This window comes from Wolffia australiana, chromosome 4 (assembly GCF_029677425.1).
Source record: "Wolffia australiana isolate 7733 chromosome 4, ASM2967742v1".
NCBI classification, from domain to species: Eukaryota; Viridiplantae; Streptophyta; class Magnoliopsida; order Alismatales; family Araceae; genus Wolffia; species Wolffia australiana.
Window position 1 is genome coordinate 20,753,958 of NC_135838.1, and position 17,321 is coordinate 20,771,278.

The 17,321-nt window shown below is 46.3% G+C and overlaps 4 protein-coding genes across 4 annotated transcripts; 2 read left to right on the top strand and 2 right to left on the bottom strand.

Moving 5' to 3' along the window:
• Positions 1 to 80: 80 nt before the first annotated feature.
• Positions 81 to 4,085, bottom strand: LOC144702320 (putative LRR receptor-like serine/threonine-protein kinase At2g16250). The gene is made up of 4 exons (XM_078574327.1): positions 1,353 to 4,085; positions 1,142 to 1,264; positions 1,034 to 1,056; positions 81 to 971 (listed from the first exon to the last, which is right to left on the bottom strand). Exons 1-4 carry the CDS (start codon positions 3,149 to 3,151, stop codon positions 397 to 399), a joined length of 2,520 nt encoding a protein of 839 aa, XP_078430453.1. The 5' UTR covers positions 3,152 to 4,085; the 3' UTR covers positions 81 to 396.
• A 798-nt stretch (positions 4,086 to 4,883) lies between these two features.
• Positions 4,884 to 5,756, top strand: LOC144702323 (glycine-rich RNA-binding protein GRP1A-like). Its single transcript, XM_078574331.1, has 2 exons — positions 4,884 to 5,095; positions 5,189 to 5,756. Exons 1-2 carry the CDS (start codon positions 4,982 to 4,984, stop codon positions 5,582 to 5,584), a joined length of 510 nt encoding a protein of 169 aa, XP_078430457.1. The 5' UTR covers positions 4,884 to 4,981; the 3' UTR covers positions 5,585 to 5,756.
• Positions 5,188 to 8,502, bottom strand: LOC144702322 (uncharacterized). Its single transcript, XM_078574329.1, has 9 exons — positions 8,398 to 8,502; positions 7,874 to 7,945; positions 7,673 to 7,747; positions 6,863 to 6,946; positions 6,536 to 6,605; positions 6,365 to 6,456; positions 6,238 to 6,279; positions 5,987 to 6,067; positions 5,188 to 5,890 (listed from the first exon to the last, which is right to left on the bottom strand). Exons 1-9 carry the CDS (start codon positions 8,425 to 8,427, stop codon positions 5,816 to 5,818), a joined length of 621 nt encoding a protein of 206 aa, XP_078430455.1. The 5' UTR covers positions 8,428 to 8,502; the 3' UTR covers positions 5,188 to 5,815.
• A 108-nt stretch (positions 8,503 to 8,610) lies between these two features.
• On the top strand, positions 8,611 to 15,244 carry LOC144702318 (uncharacterized). Its single transcript, XM_078574326.1, has 9 exons — positions 8,611 to 9,571; positions 10,492 to 10,697; positions 11,458 to 11,584; positions 11,662 to 11,730; positions 12,235 to 12,384; positions 12,593 to 12,694; positions 12,779 to 13,053; positions 13,281 to 14,454; positions 14,565 to 15,244. Exons 1-9 carry the CDS (start codon positions 8,708 to 8,710, stop codon positions 15,105 to 15,107), a joined length of 3,510 nt encoding a protein of 1,169 aa, XP_078430452.1. The 5' UTR covers positions 8,611 to 8,707; the 3' UTR covers positions 15,108 to 15,244.
• The last annotated feature ends 2,077 nt before the right edge of the window (positions 15,245 to 17,321 follow it).

Below are 17,321 nucleotides of genomic sequence, written 5' to 3' on the forward strand. Positions count from 1 at the left end.
AAAATCGACGCGTATAGAATCGCCATTTCCGATTTCTGCGAGGAATCAACATCGCCGATTCGGATCAGAAGAGATGAATCTTAGCAGAAATCCACAATTCAATCGGCTTTACATCGGCCAGGAGCACAAAAAATTGGATCGGCTACACGGTTGACAAGCGAGATAAACAGGACGAGGAAGAGGAGGAAGAAGAAGAAGAAGATATCTCCAAGCAAAGAATCAGTTCCGGCGGTGTGAACTGGCCACAAACCTCGATGAGCTTCGAGAAATCGGAATCGCGCGAAGAAATGGCCGCGGCGCTCGAGCGATTCCGATTTCCCGCCGTCCGATCTCGGAGCTCCGTCGCCGGCGATCAAACAGTAATCTCTGAAAGAATATCGATCGACGCCGCCATCATCAGTCGGCGTGGGGGTCGGACGGCTCGGGGAAGATCTCCTTGGACGGCTTCCGTCGCGAAGACGACTGCTCTCCGCCATTGCTGCCTTGAGAGTTGCCGGAGAGCTTCAAGCTCGGTCCCTCCTTGGACGGCCCGGGAAGAGACGCCATGTCCGACGAGCTCTGCCGCCAGCTCCCGAACAACGCAGCATTCCAAGAACCGCGCGAGGAAGTCGTCCTCAGACGGCCCGAGGTCGACGGCGGCTCCTGCCTCACCACCTTCAGCGGGTTCTCCAGCGCCTTCAATATATACCTGATGAGCGGGCGCCTGCTCGGCTTCGGATTCAAGCACGACCTGGCCACGATCGCCATAGCCCAGACCTCCTCCAGAAGATCGTCGTCCACGACCAGAGAAGGATCTAGAATCCTCGTCACGAGCTCCTTCTCCTCGATGTTTATATACGGCAGAGTCTTCTCCAGCCAGTCGATTGTGCTCGCGTCGTTGGAGCCGCTGATCCCGAGCTTGCCGGTGACCAGCTCGAGCAGGACCTTCCCCAGACAGTAGACGTCGTACGCGCAAGTCGACGACGCCGCGCCTGAAATTTTCATCGATTTTCAGCTTAAACGAAGCTACGGAGAAGAAAGAATCCCGACGAACCTGAAGATGCTACGTCGGACGTCCTGCAAAGTCGCGAAATCAATGAATCGTCGTCAGTTTAGGCGATGATCGGCGGAAAAGAACGCGAGAATTTCGCTAGAAACTCACTTCCGGAGGAATCTGGTGATCACGCTCTGGTGCGGTTCTCCTTCTTGAGGGCAGACCTCGCTCAGACTTCCCAATCGGACTTCAAATCTCTCGTCGAGAAGGATGCTACTCGCCTGAATATCCCTGATTGGAGGAACAAACAAGGAAAAAGGAGTAAGAATCGAGCCCTAATTTGAGGTAGAACATCGGGGAACGATGATAATTCTCCGACCTGTGGACGAGGGGAGGCGAGCACTCGTGATGAAGATAGCAGAGAGCCTCTGCAACTCCGATGGCGATCTTCAGCCTGGTGATCCAATCCAAGGACATCAAGCCCTCCCCTTCCTGCCCCGATTTGAGGAACAGCGAGCTGGACAGATCGCCGTGGGGCATGAACTTGTACACCAGAATCTTCTGACTGCTCTCCGTGAGACAATGCCCGATGAACGGCACGATTCTGGAGGAAGAATGCTTGGCGAAGAAATCGAGCTCGGCCAAGTAAGTTTCCTTCTTCGATTCCTGCGTGAACACCCTCTTCACCACGACGGGGACTCCTCCTTCCAAGAACCCGCGGTAGAGATCTCCGGAATGGCCGTGCTTGATGAGATTCCCCTCGTCGAAGTTTCCCGTCGCCAGAAGAATCTGATCAAGCGTGAAGGAATCTCCCACGGCGGCGATATTTACAAGGACGGCGGGGAGGGGAGATTCCCCCGGCGGTGCGGTAGCCTCTGATTCCTCCTTCCTCTTCGCGGCTCCGGCGACGCAGCAAGGCTTGCGGCAGAACACAAAGAGAAGAAGAAGAAGAAGGAAGACTAACCCGACTCCTCCGAACACTCCGCCCAATATATACTTGAGATTACTCCCCTTGCGAGATCGCTCCGATGGCTTCGTCGCGTTCGGAACGGGGATGGCCGGACGGAAGGGAAGCCCTCTCGCAGCATAAAACTCGCTGCAATCTTCCGAGCTTCTCTGATTCAAGGTGTTGTTGAAGCAATTCAGCGCGAAGGAATCGGATCGGGAGGCGTTCAACGGCGCTTCGCCTTGGAAGAAATTGCCGGAGACATCCACGACGCTGAATCTCTGGAATACGCTTCCATTGCCGCTGTCCAGGAGCCCGAAGAGCGAGTTTCGGGAGAGATTGAGCACGCCGGAGATCTCGCCGAGCTCGGGGACGCCCAAAGGCAGAGCGCCGGTGAAATTATTGACGGAGAGATCGAGGAACTGCAGACCTCGCAACCCCCAAACGGAGCTCGGGAGCCGATCGGAGAAATTATTCCGGCTGAGATTCAGCGATCGGGGGGAGGAGAAACCTCGGAAGAGGCTCTCCGGCAGGGAACCGGACAAGGAATTTCCGGACAGCTGCAATGCGATCAAGCTCCGCAAGTTGCCGAGATTCTCCGGGACGCCGCCGGAGAGGAGATTATCGCTGAGGTCTAGGGTTACGAGCGAGGGAAGATCCCCGAGCTGGGGAGGAATTTCGCCGGAGATCTTGTTCTTGGCGAGATCGAGGGCGGCGAGGTTGGAGAGGCGGCCGAGGGAGGGCGGGAGGTTCCCCGTCAGCTCGTTGCCGGCGAGGTAGAGCTCGGCGAGCCCGGAGGAGCTCCCGAGGGAGAAGGGGACGGATCCGGAGATGGCGCAGCGGCGGAGGTCGAGGACGGCGAGAGAAGGCGGGAGAAGAGAGCCGAACCAGTCGGGAATGGGGCCGGGGAGGAGGAAGTCGGAGGCGTTGAAGACGGCGAGACTGGAGAGGTTCTGCAGCCCCTCGACCGCGAATGCGGGGGAGAGACGACCGAGCCTGGTCCGGCGGAAGCCGGAGATGTTGAGCGCGACGACCCGGCCCTGGCTGCAGCCGACCCCGAGCCAGGCCGAGCAGGGGTCCGCCTTCCGCGGCCAGTCCCTGGACCGCAGCCCTAGCGAGGCCCGCAGGCTGAACAGCGCCCGCAGCTCGACCCCGGAGAAGAGCGGCGGCGAGGCGGCGGCGCTCTCCGCCGCGGAGCGCAGGAGGAGGAGGAAGACGAAGAAGAAGAACATCCTCTCCTCGTTCACGGTGGCGGAAGGGTGGCCATCCTCTCCTCCCCCGTTCCCCGGGCGGCGGAGGCCCTCGAAATCTCGGAGAAGAAGGAAAATAATCGTGCCAGGGAGAACAATAAATAAAAAATTAAACAGCTTCGATGGGCAGCCGGCCAGGGAAATCAATGGAAAAAGGATTATCGGAAGAAGCGACGCAGGTAAGCGGGTTCGGTCGAGCCCGGCCAGCTCTGCTAGACTGCTACTGCCCTGTCACGGCGCAGAGACTGCCAAAGCGCAGCTACCCGGGCGAGAGCTCATTAAAGGCCCTTCTCTTCTTCCTCGGGGGGGTTTTAATGGCGGAAGAGAACACATTCCAGCCGTCGTCTCTGCTTTTCGGGTTTTCACCTCCCCACTGTTCTTCGTCAGGCGCTCTCTGCCGGCCCGATGACGGGCACGAACCAGATGGAGAGGTAATGGGTGGAACGGAGCAGGGTCGTTGACTTGCGTCTCGAAACCAAAAAAAAAAGGAAAATTACCCGGCGGACAGCTGGGAGTCGCAGAAAAAACACGGCTGCGATCTTCCTCATTGATTACCCTCCTCCCAAGATCTCATCTTGGAGATACCCTTTTAACCCAGTTCCCTATTTCGCTGCCGTTTTCCTCTAATCACAGGTTAACTACGGCGGAGTAAACTTCCGACTTCATCGGCCGGCTGGTACTTGCTTGCGGGAAAGAGCTTTGACGGAGTTGAAGACAAACAGCCCACGCGTTGTCGCAGGGAAGAAGAAAACATGATGATGATGATGATGATGATGATGATGGAGCATCATGGCCATCTCTCTCTCCGGCCGGCAGCTCGTGAGAAGAAGCCAAGGCTAGAGAGAGGGATGAGTGACGGGCTCTACAGCGAAGGTGAGCTGTGTAGGGCCGCGGAGTTTAACATGATTCAACAGGGCTTGTGAAGGGGAGGACCGACGCGCCAGTTCTCGGCCAATGTCACGTCACAGAGAGACACGTTCGCATCGATGACGGGTCAACCATCCCACGGTCGTTGACCCCAACGCGAGCACACAAGCTGCGAGGAAATCAAGAGGCCGACGCCCACCTCTTCCCCCCGGGTGAGATTTTTCTCTCTTTTCTCAATTTAATATAAGTATATCTTTCATCGCATCTCCGATTTACGGGCGATCTGTCGACATATCGAAGACCGTTGACTGGATCTTTCTGAAAATTGCATGTAAGAAAACGTTTTTAAGCTTTTGTAAAAAGAAAGACGCATACTCTTCTCTCTGATCGGGACGGGACGGGACGGGACGGGACGGGACGACTGGGTTTATGTGACTAGGTGGGCTGTCTTTTTTAAAAGGAAAACGTAGTGATGTAAGAAGGCAGCTTTCCGGCCCACGCGACCACTAAACGAGCCCAAGAGCGGGGATGCGAATTTCTCCGGTTTTCTCGCCCCAGGGGTATTTCTGTCTAATACAAATTTAGATATTTTCTCCCACCTGGCCGTTGCTTTATAGTTGTGGTCCCCACTACTGTCAAATCACGATAAGCACGGGTGGCCGGCCCAAGCCGAACGGTCTGCTACACTCCACCAGCGTTGATCCGCCCACGTGGCAGCCAATCAAAATAACGGAATCCTGATAATATTCCCCTAACCCGGTTAATTAACCGGGGACGAGGGCACAACTCTACCGAGCGCGACTTCTCCCCTCCCCCTCTCTCCAGATCTCTATAAATAGCAACCGGGGGGCAGCTAGGGTTTTTGTGCGTTCGAGGGGTCCTTCCCTCTTCGGTTCGGTTCGGTTCGGTTCCCTCGGTGACTTGGTTCTCTTTGTTCGTGTTCCGATGACTGCTTCCGAGGTTGAGTTTCGGTGCTTCGTTGGCGGTCTGGCTTGGGCCACCGACGATCGGTCTCTCGAGAGAGCCTTCAGCGAGTTCGGCGAGGTCATCGAGTCGAAGGTAACGCCTCGTCCAAGAGTAATCCAAGTTTTTTTTCTGCACCGTCGTTGATTGTTCGAGCCAGATCTGATGTTCGATCGGTGATTTCTGCAGGTTATCAATGACCGTGAGACCGGAAGGTCGAGGGGCTTCGGCTTCGTCACCTTCAGCTCCGAGCAGGCTATGAACGACGCTATCAAGGGGATGAACGGTCAGGAGCTTGACGGCAGAAGCATCACCGTGAACCAGGCTCAGTCCCGTGGCAGCGGCGGGTTCCGCGGCGGCGGTGGTGGCGGATTTGGCGGCGGAGGCGGTGGCGGCTACGGTGGACCGCGCCGGGAGGGCAGCGGTGGCTACGGCCGCGACAGCGGCGGTGGCTACAGCCGTGAAGGCGGCGGCGGCGGTTACGGCCGCGGGGGCGGCGGCGGCGGGCGCGACCGTGGCTACGGCGGCGGATCCGATCGCTACAACAGAGGCGACGGTGGCTCTGACGGCTACTGGAGAAACTAATGCTGACCCGGTCACTGCCTGGCTTTTATCGTGGAGAAGACTTTGATCGTTTCTGCCGTCCTAGTTTCGATGTTCTTTCCCTTTGATCGTTACCTTCTACTTTGCCTCGTGTATCTTCGCTATTAGCCACCGGTTCGGCATGCCCATGAATCTATCAATGTTTGTTTATCAACTGCGACTGTTCATCTGCCATTCACTGACAACTTTAAATCAGTAGATGTGATGGTTTTTTCAAATGAGAGATTTACGAATCAAATCCTCGGTAAGGGCCATCGGAAGTCCCATCACGCTGTCGGAGGCTCCGACCTGAGAAAATTAAATAAAGATATCTTCAAAAATATCTAAGGTGTCAAAAGGGATAAAATATGAAAAAAATCTAGGAATGGTGATAAGATTGCATACCACGGCTTCCACAAAACGCAACGTCAGCGGGTGTTCTAACAACAAACCACCAGCCACATTGAAAACAATCTGCTCCTCGATCTGACAGTGAAAGAAAATGTCATGGATAAAATGAGCAGGAGATGCTTCATGTAAATCACCAATGAATAAATAGAGGGTCGACTAAGAAAGTACTGAAGTATACAAAATAAATTGTGGACATAATTTGCTTGCAAACATTTTTTTCGTTGTAGAAGAGCCAGGAGTTTTACCAGTTTAGATATAATTTCGTCTGGTATGTCATGAAAATACACCTGCAATAAAAAACCATTCGAAAGTTAGTTCTACTAAGACGGCAAAGTTTAAGCCTTTCATCCCACGAAACAATAAAAGATAAACCTCCGCCGTATCCAACCCCTCCACTCTCGCCCCCGTTTTCAGATTCGTAATGACAACAGATCCAACAGTGGAAACGTGGCCCCCAGAATATCCTGGAAATTTGGAAAATAATTTCATTTTGAGAAAAGAATACCACGATTTAAGCGCACATGGAAACTACAATCCGAGTACCTCTCAGAAACGTCCAGGCCTCGTCCTCGCTGGATGGCTTTTCTCTGATCACTCCGTTATGAACGACGACCTGCAAATAAGAAGAGAAGAACTTTAATGAAAGATAGGAAGAAAATAAGAAGCTTGGTATTTGGATATCAGCCACTGTAATACTTTTTTTTTTTCATTTAGGACTCGATTTTTTCCAAGGGTAGTCTCTGATGTCATAGAAAACTACTTCCATCAGAAAAGAAACTGAAAAGAATCTTCAATTTTGTATATGAGATGAAGAATGATACTGATGTTGCATGTCGAAAGGCAAACGTCAAAAATTGGTTTCAAGCGTACAATGTCGGATGTGAGTAAGAGAGTTGGGTCTTTTTCTTCTGTTCTGAACTCCGCCAAATTCAGTCTTGATATGATTGCGTCAGCCTGAAAAGAAATGGTGAAAAAAGAAGCTGAGGAAACTGAAAAAATAAGGAAAATGAGAAAGCCCAAGGAGTCACAACCAAGTTACTCAAGATGGTGGAGACATTGTCAACGAATTAACATCCAGCAAGGGGAACGAACCAAAAGAATAAAGACTAGGAATTGAAAAATATTGCATCATAGAGTCCATAAACCCCCTCAAATTCAAAAAAAAAGTGAAGGTCTTATCTGGAGGTATTTCAGGTCAAAAGGAAAAATAAAATATAATAAAAAATGTCAAAAGGAGAAAAGGTAGCGTATGTATACAAAGGTCCTTTGCAACATATATATATATATATTGAACAATCATCTGCAACATATATAATCCAGAAATCACAAGCTCGAAATGTGGTAAATCCAAGAAAACTACTTTCGAGGTAATAAGACATTTCATTACCATAGGCATAATTCTTCCCAATAATTGGAGACATTAACTCGCAAAAGAAAAAAATGGACGATTATATAGGATGTAAAAGTTAATCCACAAGGCAGAATAAGCTCTGAATGTATTTTTTTGGCGACAACGCCATCACAAATTAATATGATTCAGCTCAAGCTGTAACGAATAAGGACAAACTTTACATTAAGCCTTTAACACTTAGAGACCATGTCTGCCTCAATATACTAAGGAAAAGGGGACATTTATTAAGATTGAGACTCCGAACTGTTATCATTGAGAGATTACCGAACCTTTGCCTTCGCTAGGACGGACACCAATTCCTCTGGGCTCTCCCTCCTAATACTCCTCTCGTCAATGTCGGCGGTCTACCCCAAAAAATCCCAAAGTCAGCACTCAAATATCCAGTCACATTTTCATGTAACCATGAAACAGCAAATTTTTAAGGGTTAATCACGGCGTTAGATAGCACGATAGTTGTGGGAGACTAAAACCATCACAGTAAATTGATAGCCCATGTCGGCCAGGATTTTCCGGCGAGCCACCGATTTTGATCCCAATATAATCTGCCACAGAGGAACATCAAAATGATCAATTCTAAGAGCAACAACAAAAACCGCAATCAGTTAAGGTGAGAACGAATTCGGAAATTAACGAAGTAATTTTTTTACAAGTATATCTTTAAATTCATCAAAATATGATATAAAAGAGTCAAATTTCCGGCCACCATCGTCACAAAGCCAGACAGGTAGGAGATAATGTCATTCCTTCAATTAATTTCCCGTCGGAATCTAAACCTCTTACCTAAAACTCGAATCCAGAACCGGAGAAGCAATTACAAACGGAAGAGAAAACCCCATGGTTCACAACAGAAAATCCGTATCCGACCAAGTTCGTCCTGTTAGATTTCTCCAGCAATCCGGAATTTTTAAACAGAAAATGCCCGATATACAATAGCCGCGACGATCAACAGGACGATCTTGCCAGTTCATCGAAAGATTGCGGAGAGGAGACTGACCTCGAAAGATTCGGAGTTCGCGCTACCCATTGCCTCGGTTGCCAACTGAATTCAAACGTCCGCCAAGAAAGAAGCCGCTCCAGATGATATCGCTATGTTAACGGGCCTGGAAAGTCTGGCAATGCCGGCCCATTAAGTCTAAGTAGTAGGTACAAGGAAGGATCCGATAAGGACCCGATTAGGATCCGCCGGGAGAAACTAAGGAGAACGAGGGATTCATCTTTGAGACAGTGACGAGGAGCGGAAGGGAAGAACGAGGACGGAGGGGGCGGCTCTCTTCTGCACTCCGCGAGCTCGATATCAGTCTTCGATGGCGGACGACGACGAGTTTGGAGATCTCTACGTCGATGTTTTCCGCCCCGTTTCTGCGCAATCGTTGCCATCAAGCTCCAGCGGAGCCGACATGCGCGATAGTTCAACGACAGGTGCTCTCGATCCCAATTTCATGTTTGAGGAAGAGGATGATGAAGACGGAGCCGACAAGGGAATTTTCGATCGAGCTCCGGATTCACGTTTATCCCCGGCTTCTAGGGCATCCTCTCAAGAACCGCCTAACGGGGCGGATGAAGACTTGGTTTTTGGTAGATCTTCGAGTCCCAAGAAAGAGCCAGCCTTCGTAGAAAGTGATAAATTTAGGTTTTCGATCGAAGGTGAAGAGGAGGCAATGGCGGGATTTATCGTCAAGGAGGAGAAACCGAGAGATGTAACCGTTGAGGTGCAGAAGATCACGAGAACTGCGGAGCTCGATCATGGTGTCGAAGATGCTGATCAGAAGCCTGTTATCCCGGGTCTTTCGGCCGTTTCTGCTGGGGTGATGAATGACAGCGATGAAAATAACTCTGGGAATGAAGATTTTGACAGTGAAAGTGATGATGATCTGCGTATAGTTCTGAATGATGATTACGGAGGTCGCCCTTTTGGTGGGAACGGAGACGGGGTCGGTGGTGAGGAGGAAGATGATGAAGAAGATCTAGTCATTGTGACCGATGGGGACCATCATCATAGTAAAGTGGAAGAGCAAGATTATGGTGATGAGTTCGCGCAGGCAACTCTGGATGGTGAAAAGAGTGAGGCCTTGGATTCTTCAAAAGGAATTGTTGGAAACGGGGGAGTTGGTATGAGGATTGGATATAGCAGTCATGGATTTCATGGCCAGCATCACTCGCAGTTCAAGGTTTGTCATTACGCACAAATGGCCCGTTGAATGATATGAACTGATCACGATTTCTGTGTAGCCCCTCTGTCTAATGTACTCCTTATCTTCCCTTTGTCTCAATTGAAATTATCTCCAATAAGTGAAAAGCATCCCTGATCCATTTTTTGGGGAATGTTTTTGTCTCTCCAAATGATAACATGTTGGGCCTTGTTTCTGCTTGGGATTCTAATTTATGGATTAACATTAAACTGTTGGGCTTTACTTGACTTCTCATCCACCATTCAATAGATTTCAATAAAATGTCCTAGGTTTGTTTATTTTTATGGCGCTTCACAGTAAGCTATCTGAATCACTTTCCACAAAGAGATATTTCCAAAAACACTTCGACTCTGATACTAATGGAAGAGTTTGATGCAATATATGATGCATGAGGTTTTCAGAGGGCTCCCCTAGCTGAAAGGAGTTTTTTGTTGACATTTTGTATCATGAAACGATATGTTTCAAGCAGGAATCCTTGAGATTAATTTAAAATTGTAGGAGTCAACTTCTTTGAACTGTTGGGCATGCCCCTTAACATAATAGTTGTGAGTTCACATATCAATTTATTTGGAGATTATTTTGCTGATTCCTCCCGACTTTGAAACTGCTCCAGCACGCTAATTTTTGATATTCTGAACTTTACCTTTTTTAGTCCTCGTAGCCTGCTGGGGATTCTTCTCGGCGTTTCTTTTTCTTTGGATTGCATAATTTTTTTTAATCGCCAGCGTTAGGTTTATTCACATATGTGCGTTAAGGATAGCTTACTGTGAACATCATTCCTTGCATTTACATTAGAGATACAATTCGATTAACTTTTAAGAAACATGTTTGCTATTTTCTCCTGACCAATTTACAAACTTATAAAACATAGTTGATTTACTTACCTCTTTTGATGGCAGTATATCAGACCTGGCGCAGTGGGCCCTACAGGTGGGACTACTGCGAGTGCTGGCGCAGCTCCAGGGCAAGCCCGTCCTTCTCTACCAATGGGTGCAATGGCCGCTCGTACCCGAGGCATGCAGAAAGGTTACGGAGCGCCTGTTTGGGGTAGTAATATGTCAGCAAGGCCATATAGCGGATTGGATTTCGCACTTCCTTCACACAAGTAAGTTATGTTCAAAGTGTTTGGCAGTGTCATCATCTTATCCATGATTTGTCATCTTAAAAAAATGATGAAGACATACAATATTGGAACCATACAGTGATAACCATAACATTAACGAAATCATTGGGGCGTTGACGTAATCTGAAGTTTATATTTTGGATATTTAGTCAAAAGGAGTTCAGAAATTCCTATTTTTATTTCCTTAGAAAAAAGAATAAATATATAATAGAGTGTATAATGGGTAGTCACCAAATGTAGGGCTTCTAAAATTTCGATTGGCTCTAATTTTTGGGCCGAAACTTACAAATTTTGGTTTTAGCCCCGGTTTTATTGGCATTCATACCTGAACGTCAATTACTAAGCATTGACGGTAACATATAACGGTACTGGCTTCTCAATTTCAACAATCTGGTATAGTACTTGTGTTATACAACAATGATAATGTTGACGTGTTGTCCTCATTATCAGCGGCAAGCAAACCCGAGTTTATAGTTACCTTCACATTACAATCGTGAGCCCTTTTTTGATAATCACCTATAAACATGGAGCCATATTAGGTCCCTGGCACCAGGAATGAATGTTAAACAACTTAGGATTCCCCATAGTTCTCCGGGAAAGTTTCCTCTGTAGGAAGGTTTCTTTTGATTCATTAATTCTTTGATTGTTTTCCGCTTACATTTAAAAAAACTGCTGCTGTTATTTCAAAAAAAAAGCTTCTGCTGTTTGATGCTGATAGCTATTATTATGGCGGTTGTTTTAGGACAATATTTGAAGTTGATATTGATGGCTTTGAGGAAAAACCATGGAGAATCCCTGGAGTTGATATATCTGATTTCTTCAACTTTGGACTCGATGAAGACGGTTGGAAAGATTACCGAAAACACTTGGCAAGTATTCTTTTTATTTTCTGCTTACATTCTGTTCATTTGTCTCTTACTTTCTAGCGTTGTCTTTCTTTCTGCAGGAACAACTCCGTGTTGAGTCCACCATGCAAAGTAAGATACGTGTATATGAGAGCGGAAGATCCGAGCAGGTAACCATGCCTTAATACGAAAGTTTGCATGATTCCTCTACTTTAGAGTTTGGCGAATGGATCGAATCAGATCAGGTTGCATTTTGATTCAGATCTGATTGGATCTTCATTGGAACCATCTTCTGATTCAATCCACAAGGCTGTTTGGCCATGGATCGCTGACCGGATCAGTTTTTTTTATCTGATCAACATGGTGTCCCAGTAAACCGAATGGCCATGATAATTCAACCTAGGGCTGTCATCAATTGGGAGGGATCTTTTAGTGATGCTGCCCCCCAGAGGCCAGAAGGAACTGGAGATTTTGGGTACGGGGAGGGGGTGTGGACTGATCAGATCATGCATCAGTCGACTCTACAAACCAATCCAGTGATCCCAATTAGGGCATGCAAACAAAATATTGGGCCTGATGGTGGACCGGTTTGTTTGTGGATCCAGACGATCAATTGATCAGAAGATCAATCTCAGAACCCTACTCTGATTTCATAGTCATGCCTTTTGCTATAGGAGTATGACCCAGATCTACCTCCGGAGCTAGCAGCTGCTACTGGGATTCAAGATATTTACTCAGAATGTGCTCTTCATGGAAAAGCAGAAGGCGGAGCTATAGATTCATTTGGCCCAGCATTTGGGGTTTCACGGTCCAACCAACACTTAGTATGACTTTCTCAATCTTTCTTTTCAATTTTCCTTGAAGCTATCCATACTTCTTGAAACAATCCATCTATTTGTTCTATTTGCCTTTTGGATTCGATACAAATATTTCTAGAAATAGGGTTTCCATTCAGTGGTTCCCCATACGATGAATCATGTAGATATATATGAATGCCATTTTTTTACAAAAGAAAGGTGTACGTGTATGCAGCCACTGGGGAGGGCAATACAAGTGGAGGGTGGTTGTGGCGATCGTCTTCCGTCTGTTGACACCAGAAGACCACGAATACGTGATTCAGATGCGATAATAGAGGTCATTTTTCTACTCGTTAATTAAATTTAGTTTTTAGACTTATCATATTAAAATCCCTTATTGAATGCTCTCTTGCAAAAACAGATTATTCCGCAGGATTGTTTTGATTATTCAGCCACATCCAATGGGAGTTATGCACATGAAGGGAAGGATTCTGGAGCGGGACATGAAACAGAAAAGGCTCATAGCTTTGCGAATTCAGAGCACTTTGATGGGGTAGACCCTGCGTACTGTGATAGGAGAGAAATAGTAGATAAAAACCAGGAGTTCGATGCAAAAGTTGCCTGTAACCCTGAAGTCAGTAATTCCAAAGGCCCTATTCATGATGATGACCTTCGGGGTTCACGCCCTGTTGCAAGGTATGCCATAATTGTCTTATGAGGTTTTTTATGCCCCCCAAAGTATTGTCAATTATGCTTAAAACTTAATCCACTTAATCAACTAATCCTCCTAATCCTCCGAATCTCTTAATGATGCCATAATCTGTTTTTCTTTTCCTGGCTTATGTTTATGAGGTTATTGGTGGATGTGCAACTACATTGCTTTAAAATTTGTCTCATGATTCAATTTCTTCCTTTTTTTCCAGCGAGGCCCCAGTTTCAACAAGCGAAGGTCTTTCCCAGCCACACTATGAAGGCAAAAGAGAGAAATCTGATGCTAGAGAAAGCGATAGAGACTTGAAGTTATCACCATCCCAACAAGAAACATCTGGTGACGCCCTGTTTGACGGCGAGGCCGATGCAAATGAAAAGCTTGCCCTGGATGACGGTGATGACCTTGAATATGAAGAAAGAGCTTCTGACATGCAAGACTCCGGTGAAGCACCAAAGGATGATGGCTCTCACAAGTCAACTTCTCGCAAAGACCAGTCTACTGTCCAGAGCGGTGGGGCTGACTACAGGGGGAAATCCGAGGCCAGAAGCAAGGACCAATCCAGGAAGCCAGCTGGGGACTCAAATAGGAGGCCTGACCAAGAAAAACGAAACACACGGAGAGATGACCATTCACGCGATGCAGGGTACGTGGATAGACATAGAGCTGGTTCTAAGGGAAGGCAAGATTCTTCCAAGGGTTTTGAGAAATCAAAGGAGAAAGATGATCGTTATAGTGGAAGACCAAAGGTGGAGAGCACAAGGCGAGACAACAGCGATAAGAAAGCTAAAGACGGGGATGTTCACTCAAAAAAGCACGATGATTCAGATCGCAGAGCTCATTCTCGAGATTCTGGATCCAGGCAAAAGGACAGAGATGATGTTAGAAAGAGGAAGGACGAAGAACAACGGAGGAGAGAGAAGGACTCTAAGGAGCAGTCCCAGAGGAAGAGGGAAGATCCATCAAGAGACAGTTCCAGCGGACACAGAGATGATAGCAAGAAGCAGAGGGAGAAGCAGTCTAATGAAGAGCCACAAAAGCGCAAGGAAAGAGAGGATCGGACTGCTAGGCCTGTGCAAGAGAGAGCTTCCGGCGAAAGTGGGGGAAATTCTTCCAAGGATAGAAGACGATACCCAGACAAAGGTGCAGATCATGCGGAGAAGCAAAAGCGGGAGGAAACTCGATCCCATGAAAATAAGGAGAAGAACAGCAAGCAACACAAATCGAGCACCAACAACGATCATCGTAGGAGCGGGGAGTCGAAGAAGATCGGTGTTGAGGCCCGGAGAGAGAGTTCTAGAGAGAAGAAGGATGTTGAACGAGGTGAACGGAAGCAGACAAATGGAAAAAGAAAGCGTGGTGATGGTAGCAGCCGCCACTCCGAAAAGGTTATTCATATTCAGCCTTTGATTTTCATCGATACCATGATTTCACATATAATTATTATCAAAATTAATGTCACTTATGTTACATGCACTAAGAAAATCTATGTCCACAGACGGGCGCCTCAAAGAGCACACGGGAACAGCAAGTAGAAGTCATGCTTCCTCCGCCACCTCCGCTGCCGCCACTGCCACCGCTCCCGCCATTGCCTCTCCCACCAGCAGTCCCGGTGGAGGACACAGCAGGCTCCGATGAGGATGAATCTCGGCGGGCCAAGAGAGGGCGATCTAAGCTGGAGCGGTGGACAAGCCTGAAAGATGTAGAATTGGGTGGGACTCTGCCATCGGAGAGCGAAGATGGATCAGTGCTGCTTGAATCAACAGGGAGTGGTGGCTCCCAGGTGGAGGCCAAGCAGTTGGAGGGCAAGGAAAAGGAAAAGGATCGGCATATGGAGACTGTGGCAAAGCTAAAGAAGAGGAGTGAAAGGTTCAAGGTTCCTTTGGCGGGGGAGAAGGAGGTGGCACCGACAGCAGCAGCGGCAGTGGAGACAAATAAGACGGAAGATGAAGTCCCACTGGCCCAGGGCACAACCTCTGCTGATGCTGACATCAAGCAGGAGAGACCAGCTCGTAAAAGGAGATGGTCCAGTAGTGGATAATAGTCTAATAATCACTCTCTTGCGTTCTCTCTCTATACTGGGAGTGTTCTTTTTATGGAGAACAAGCTTGTGAGAGGTGAGGAACAGGAGAATGGAGTCAGTTTGAAAAATGGTGAATTAATTTTGTAATTTGTACATTTTTTGGCATTTCTATCTGCGGAAACAGGAGGATTAGAATCAGTTCGAAAATTGGAGGAATAATTTTGGAATTTGTACATATTTTGACACTTCTATCCATGGAAAAGGAGAATGGAGTCAGTTGAAAAGGTGGTGGATTAGTTGTGTGATTGGAGGAGTTTAACCCATTTCTATCCTCGGAGGAAAGTGACGAAGCTTTTTGTTTAACTAAAGTTCATTCTGAGAGGAGTTTCATAGTTCTCTCCCAACCTTAGCATTACATTTCATTTAAGATCGAGGTAAAAATAGAATACCAATTATTAAATCCTATTTCTGATCTCTATTGATAGCCCGTGAATAATTGGGTTATTTCTAGGCAATTTACATATTTTTAAGCATTAGAATAAAGTGTATGTTATCATATTTAAAATGATCAAATCTATTATTAGATTTGATGGTATTTCTAAGGATTTTTTTGACATCATATTCTTAAAGAAATAAAGTTTCTGATGTGGGATATATTTTTATGAATTTTTTGACATTATATTTATGGAGATATTAATATTTTAAGTTGGGATATACATTTAATGACTTCATATTTATTATAAAAAGAGTAATTATGGGCTTAAAATCGGTCTCGCCACATGTTGCCATTTGATTCGATTAAATGGTGACCAATCATGAGCTTCATCAATGATTTATGCAGCTAATCATTGCAAAAGGGGCCATCATGCCATCCCAAGTTATAATGTCATAATGACTAATCATTCAGTGACACCTGTTACCTTTTTTAAAATTCTTTAGGATGGAGATCGCAAATGTAATGATTGCCTTTTGATGGGTTTCTCCAAGCTGAAAAGAAAAAGAGACAGTACATTGATGCGGTGTAATCTTATTGACAGAAAAAGGAATAAAGATATGATGTGGTTTGTGAATTTGCCTGGCCACATCATTCCTTGAAAGTTGTCAATGACAAGTGTCAGTGTGTTAGTGACTGAAGTAATATAAAAGATAAAAGGGAAAAAAAGGTTGATGTGGTGTGTGACAACGCGTTGCCACGTCATGCAATGATTGGAAGGTTATTCCCTTTTTAAATCGACGTACAGTGTCAATGTGCCAAGTAAAAATAAAAAAAGGTACTTTTGTCTTTTTCCTCTAATTAGGGGCATGCGGCACTCTCTAACTAGCCAATCGTGAAAGAGGAATCAATCACACTAATCATTAAACAAATGAATGTTAATATTCTAACTATCAATGGAAACAAGGAAGTGTCATCACCGATGACAGAGAGAGAGAGAGAGAGAAATAATAGACAGCCAAGATTGCTCCAACTTCAAACCTTCATATCTAACAATCATATAGACCAATTGAGCAGAAATTTAGAGAGTTGCTTCAATTTCATCCCCTCTTTCTATCTATCCCTATGATCAATAAATAGATGTGTGGATATTTTTTAACTACGTCCTTCAACTTGTTTCATACACTTAGTGGGATGATCGAAAACTACTGAGCTTTTGAGATACATCAAGCTTGTGCTTGGTGTCTGGGGTGTGTGAGAAGAGGCAACAGAAAAGATAGGAGCTTACTTGCACTCACAAAACATCATGATCATGGTGGAACACAAGGATCTACAATAAGTATCATCACCTTACATTGGTTATTCTTGGTATCATCGTTAGGTTACAATCATTTCACCATCACATTCCACCATTGAATTACATCCTTATACTCTCTGATCACGTCTTACCACTTTCACTTCCCATATCATCATCCATTTTACAAAATTCACTCTTTTCATCATGTTGCCTCTATGTATTTTATTATAACCCTCCCTCTATTCTCACTCTCACTCGCTGTTCTAAAATTCATTTTATCACAAATACTATCTAATCCGATCATCTCACCTTACATTTTCTTGTCACTCGACCATGTATACATATCTCATGTGATCTGCTTATTTAAAGAATAATAATTATGTAATTAAAAATCTTTGTGGAGATGATCCGCACTCAGCAATTAGAGAGATAGATGATTCAGTTTAATGGGCCAGGGTGAGTCATCAAAGTCATAGTCAGCCAGGTTGACTCTACATGGAGT

What these genes read in the sequence shown, in the direction of transcription:
- LOC144702318 (XM_078574326.1), top strand. Translation starts at nt 8,708, where the DNA reads ATGGCGGACGACGACGAGTTTGGAGATCTCTACGTCGATGTTTTCCGC. An exon ending in AGCATCACTCGCAGTTCAAG is followed by an intron (nt 9,572 to 10,491) that starts GTTTGTCATTAC and finishes TTTTGATGGCAG; the next exon opens with TATATCAGACCTGGCGCAGT. An exon ending in AAGATTACCGAAAACACTTG is followed by an intron (nt 11,585 to 11,661) that starts GCAAGTATTCTT and finishes TTCTTTCTGCAG; the next exon opens with GAACAACTCCGTGTTGAGTC.
- LOC144702322 (XM_078574329.1), bottom strand. Translation starts at nt 8,427, where the DNA reads ATGGGTAGCGCGAACTCCGAATCTTTCGAG. An exon ending in CCGTCCTAGCGAAGGCAAAG is followed by an intron (nt 6,947 to 7,672) that starts GTTCGGTAATCT and finishes ATTTCTTTTCAG; the next exon opens with GCTGACGCAATCATATCAAG. An exon ending in TCTTACTCACATCCGACATT is followed by an intron (nt 6,606 to 6,862) that starts GTACGCTTGAAA and finishes TCTTATTTGCAG; the next exon opens with GTCGTCGTTCATAACGGAGT.
- LOC144702323 (XM_078574331.1), top strand. Translation starts at nt 4,982, where the DNA reads ATGACTGCTTCCGAGGTTGAGTTTCGGTGCTTCGTTGGCGGTCTGGCT. An exon ending in GCGAGGTCATCGAGTCGAAG is followed by an intron (nt 5,096 to 5,188) that starts GTAACGCCTCGT and finishes TGATTTCTGCAG; the next exon opens with GTTATCAATGACCGTGAGAC.
- LOC144702320 (XM_078574327.1), bottom strand. Translation starts at nt 3,151, where the DNA reads ATGTTCTTCTTCTTCGTCTTCCTCCTCCTCCTGCGCTCCGCGGCGGAG. An exon ending in TCGCCTCCCCTCGTCCACAG is followed by an intron (nt 1,265 to 1,352) that starts GTCGGAGAATTA and finishes TCCTCCAATCAG; the next exon opens with GGATATTCAGGCGAGTAGCA. An exon ending in GTCCGACGTAGCATCTTCAG is followed by an intron (nt 972 to 1,033) that starts GTTCGTCGGGAT and finishes TGAAAATTTCAG; the next exon opens with GCGCGGCGTCGTCGACTTGC.